Here is a 5,233-nt window from a genome sequence, read left to right as displayed (position 1 = left end):
CACCGTAACTGATGACGACGTTACATGGGACTTCTCTATCGCCCGTCCATAGAGAGAGATGTGTCTGTCAGCGGGTTTCCGATAAACAGCACAGGAATGATTGATAATTACATAAATAAATAAATGTAGATGCGACTGAGGACACTCCAGCGGATGACAGTGTGCTCTTGGGACTTCCCTACAGTACGCCCAGAAGGATGTGTGTCTACCACTGGAGATCTTAAATAAATAAATAGATATATTAAGAAAATACAAGTAAATGAAGATGCGACTAAGGATGACAGTGTGCTAATGGGACTTCCCTACAGTACGTCGAGAAGGAAGTGTGTTTATACCTTTTGGAGAGCCGATCACTGAAGAAAGAAAGAAAGCGAGAGAGAAAGAGTGAAAAAAAAAGAGAAAGAAACTGGGATGCGATGAAGGACATCCCAGCGGATGACGGTGTGGTATTGGGACTTCCCTACCGTAAGTCCAGAACGAGACCTGTCTGCCAACGGGTTTCCACTCTATGCAGGGCGCTGGTGTTCTGGGATTACGTTTTCTGTTGTTTTGGGATTACGTTTTCTTCGCCTCTGTCGCCTAAATGTTCACACCCGCACACATCACCCGCTTCTTATCACTGACTGATTCCACAGCGGACGTTAATGAATGACGAATTATCTCGTTCAAAATCAATTCAAATGCGCTAAGATATCATGCTTATGTACACCCGTCTCCCCATGCATCCAAAATCAATTCAAATCCGTTAAGTTATCCTGCCTATGTACATCTGTCTTCCCAGGTATCCGCTACTTTCGCGTTCAAATTCGATTAAAATCAGTCCAGACATTGTGCCTGTGTACCCATCCAGGCGATCCATATACCCACTACCTTTATTTGCTTTCTGGCGTGTCCCAGCTATTCTTCTATCTATCATCCATCCATTGCGTATGTACGTTCTTACGATTTCCTTTGCCTCTTGCGCCTACTGTTGTTCGCAGCCGCACCCTTCACCCGCCTCTTATCGCTAATCGCCGCTACAGCAGACGATAGTGAGTCTTCTTTCTCATTGTTTGACATAAGGATTCCACCAGAGTTCGCTGTGGGGGTAGCAATAGATAATACATAGTCAGCTACGAGTACACCTCAGGATGAACAAGGGCGATAACAGGAAACAGTATACATATACATACATATGCATATACATATACTAGACATATGCGTTGATTTTACTAAACCAGATACAAGCACATCTGAGGATGACAACGTCAGTCACCAGGAGACGGTGTTCATGAGCGGCCAGACCTGTCTAATGTCGCACATATGAAATAGTCATTGAGATCACTACACAAGCACTATTTACCACGACGCCTACACAGGCACCACGAGCGTGCTACCTATACGGCAACAGATGCATACGTATTTATATATATATATATATATATGCGTTCGAATGATCAATTTACCGTCAGCCTTGAGTAGAGTTAGCTGGTCAACGATATCCCCGGACTTCTCTCCCCCCGTAAGGTACTTGGTGTTCATACTCTGAGGAAGAATAGGCACTTGTAGTAGCGCACTCAGTTCAGCCTTCATGCTGTCTAGTTCCGCCCGTTCTCGTCTGATCTTTCGTGATTGTGTATCGTCCGTAGTGGACACCCTATATGCGTAAATGGGACATGTATACATAATTGAATGATTAAGCATGTCATGTGTATCATACATAAGTGATGATTAAGCATATTGTGTATATCATACATAAGTGATGATTATGCATGTCGTGCATATCATAATGCGAATATAAGTACCAATAAACCGCATCACTTGCATGGAACATGTCTGCGTGATAAACTAAAAAAAATCATAAACCTACTGTGGCGGATAGTCCCCTTATCTATTTTAAAAGGCTTTCATATGTACGTCATATGGAATGAAAGAAATAACTGCGGCAGGTATGGCATTCAAACTTGCCACTCCTATTATATATGCATGGATCAGTGACTCTAGCTACACGTAAGCGCCAGACATACCTGTTAAATTGGTATAGTATGGTATAGTATAGTACGGCACATCAGATCACAGCACACATACAAACAAATATATATATATATATCGATAGAAACATATATATATATGTGTGTATTGTGTTTATGTATGAATGTATATACGTGTACAGATACATATGCATCACTACATACTCCCACACGCGCTATATACATACATACATATATATATATATATATACATATACATATACAGAAATTTATACATACATACATACATACATACATACTTACACACACACACACACACATATATATATATATATTTCAAACCCATGCTTAAACCGCACACATACAGTGAATCGTCCAGAATAATGTCCATCTCGCGCGCCGCCTTCTCGAAGAAGTCGTCGTCACCCTTCTTCTTATTGAGTCTATGCTGAATCTTATCCACCCTCCTGGCCAGAGACACTCGGGCCTTAATCGCTGGCATGTACATGCTATCCACAGGGAACTCGGAGAACCCCCCCTTCTTATCATCGATACTCTTGCACAGTTTCTTGTACTTGGCGATCTCATTGGGCGACAAGAGTACCACCGACACCCCCCCGGCGTCTGCACGGGCCGTTCGGCCACTGCGATGTACATACAGCTCCACGGTACGGGGTAGTTGGTAGTGTATGACGTGTTGCACCCCCTTTATATCCAGCCCTCGCGCGGCTACATCTGTGGCCACCAGGACACTACGGTCTAGCGTACGGAAGCGCTCGAGGTTCTTGAGGCGTTGTCGCTGCTGCATGTTGGCGTGCAGGCCGAGTGGCTTGCACCCCAACTGCGAGAGGATGGGTGTCACATGTCGGATGCAGTCGATGCTGTTGACAAACACCAGCGTCCGCCCCGGGAACCGTTGCAGGAAGTAGAACAGGTACACGTCCTTCTCATCCTCCAGACAGGTGATGCAGCCCTCGCTCAACGCACTGGCCAGGCCCAGACCTCTGCTCAAGTCCACGACACTCGTGTGTGCTTCTCGCAACCCCAGACGCTCCTGGAGTTTGACCATGACAGTGTGCTCCTTGTCGTCCTTCTTCTTCTTGTTGGTAGGTACCACCATCCCCGCGGCGCGCATAAACTTGGATGTGTCCACCGTCAAGGTCGCCGAAAAAACCAAGTTTTGCCGCACGTAGGGGCACTTAGTTACACTCTGGTTCTCCCAGTTAGACGGGTCGAGAGGGTCAAAGTCCGCCTCTGTCGTATCTATATCCTCCACTTCCCCATCCCATTCCTCCTGCACCTCGAATTCGCCCTCGTTCAGCGGTTCCGTATAGTCTGCATCACTCTCCCCACCACCACCTTCGCCCCCGGTTTCCCGGACAGCGCCATCCGACCCGTCTACAACCTCTACATCAACACCTTCCATTTCATCGTCCCCTTCTCCGTCCTTCTCCTCGTCCTGTACACCCATATCATCACCCGTCTGGGAGGCTTCGACGCCACTGTATTCGCTGCTCTCCTCATACTGCGGCAGGCGCCCGAGGATATGGAACAGCTCCGCGTAGTGGTTCTTCTCCACTAACCTATCGGCCTCGTCCACTACCATAAACTTCAGATACTCGAGCGCGTTTAGGTGGGCGTTGCTCGTGCGCATGAGTTCCCAGAACCGCCCCGGTGTGGCTACCACAACCTCGGGTTTGTAGCCCAGTTGACGTTCCTGCTTCTCGGGTGCGATGCCTCCGACTATGGCTACGACCTGATGGGATCGGGGTGATGGGGATATACACAAGGGAGGGTATGAGTTGGGCAGTGTGTGCGAAGACGCTTGGTAAACTGGGATAGTAACAGTGCCCAAGAGATAAGAGAAGAAGGTCGATGGCGTATAGTACCATGAGTGCGACAGATAGGCCAATCTCAGATACCCGTCTTGATATTGTATGAGGAAGAAAAAGATCGGCAGGTAGTTTAGCTGCATGTACTACCAAGAACTACTACAAGAGACTCATTTCAAACTACTACAAAACAGACTCATTTCAAACTACTACAAAACAGACTCATTTCAAACTACTACAGAACAGACTCATTTTAAACTACTACAAAACAGACTCATTTCAAACTAATACAAAACAGATTCATTTCAAACTACTAAAAAAGCGACTTGCACTGCTTTGACATCGCGTCGGTCAGTGGCACTGCCGCCGCCGGAGGGGCTGACATAGCCGCAGGTAATCAAGTCATTCGTTTGGATGCAAAAGCATGCACGATAAACCGGTAATTAATTGGATAGGTGTCACACAGTGCGTTGAAGTGGGTGTGAATGTAACGCGTGCGTTGAAAAAAGCGCTGTGGTGTGCCGGTGAGCGAGCTTGGCCGATAGTTGTAGTTGGAGATATCTGAAAGCTGAGCCGTACTTGTGCGCATCTTTACCAATGCAAGTGTTTGCAGCACGTGGCCAGTGTGGACTAAACATCCGTTGGCCCTACGAGTGAGTGGAGACCCTGGGGCCAAACAGGTGGGACGGGACTAATAGCGAATCTGTAGTATCGTGAACTCGGGTATATAAAGCAACCCACACTCAAGTGTTAAGCCCGGCGCCACGGTATAGACCGGGAGACATACTCGCACAAACACCGGTACACATCCAAAACCAAAACCCTCGCCCTCACCTTGACCTTGGTGCCTTTCGTGAGAGAGCTGAGATGGTCCTTCACCTGCATGGCCAGTTCTCGTGTGGGACAGATAACTAGGCCTAAAAGGGGCCTTTTTGTCCTGATGTCTTGTATAACGTTTTCGGATGGGAGATGGAGAGTACCTTCACAACTGGTATTAGCAGACCCAAGTACTACATTGAAGATCCAGTTTAACATGGGAATACCGAAGGCTAGAGTTTTGCCTGATCCCGTTTCGGCAGCACCCATGACATCATTACCCTTGACGATGGCTGCGTCTAAACATTCGACCTGTAATGTGACGGGATGTGTATATAGATCAGTATACACATACATGTATATAAAATATAATTATATATATAAGCTTCCAAGAATACAGTCGCGCACGTACACACACACACACATATATATATATATTCATATATATATATATATATACATATACATATACATATATATTCATATACAGGGATATACAAAAGATGCAGGTGCCACTGACTGACGTTCATGCTCGATAAACATTCTCAGAACAAATGAACACACACTCCCATGTATATGTATACACGCATCTACATACTCACCTGGATAGGAGTC

The 5,233-nt window shown here is 46.2% G+C and overlaps 1 protein-coding gene across 1 annotated transcript; it reads right to left on the bottom strand.

The window, feature by feature from the left end:
• Positions 1 to 757: 757 nt before the first annotated feature.
• SARC_10340 (hypothetical protein) lies at positions 758 to 4,930 on the bottom strand (the record flags this gene model as incomplete). Its single annotated transcript, XM_014295619.1, has 4 exons — positions 758 to 1,079; positions 1,446 to 1,636; positions 2,336 to 3,726; positions 4,637 to 4,930. Coding segments are annotated over 4 exons (2,016 nt in total), but the record flags the coding sequence as incomplete, so codon positions are not given.
• Positions 4,931 to 5,233: the final 303 nt, after the last annotated feature.

The sequence above is a fragment of the Sphaeroforma arctica genome, assembly GCF_001186125.1.
Source record: "Sphaeroforma arctica JP610 unplaced genomic scaffold supercont1.1213, whole genome shotgun sequence".
Lineage (NCBI taxonomy): Eukaryota > Ichthyosporea > Ichthyophonida > Sphaeroforma > Sphaeroforma arctica.
The sequence above is the reverse complement of the archived record's forward strand: the minus strand, read 5'-3'. Positions and strand labels throughout refer to the sequence as shown.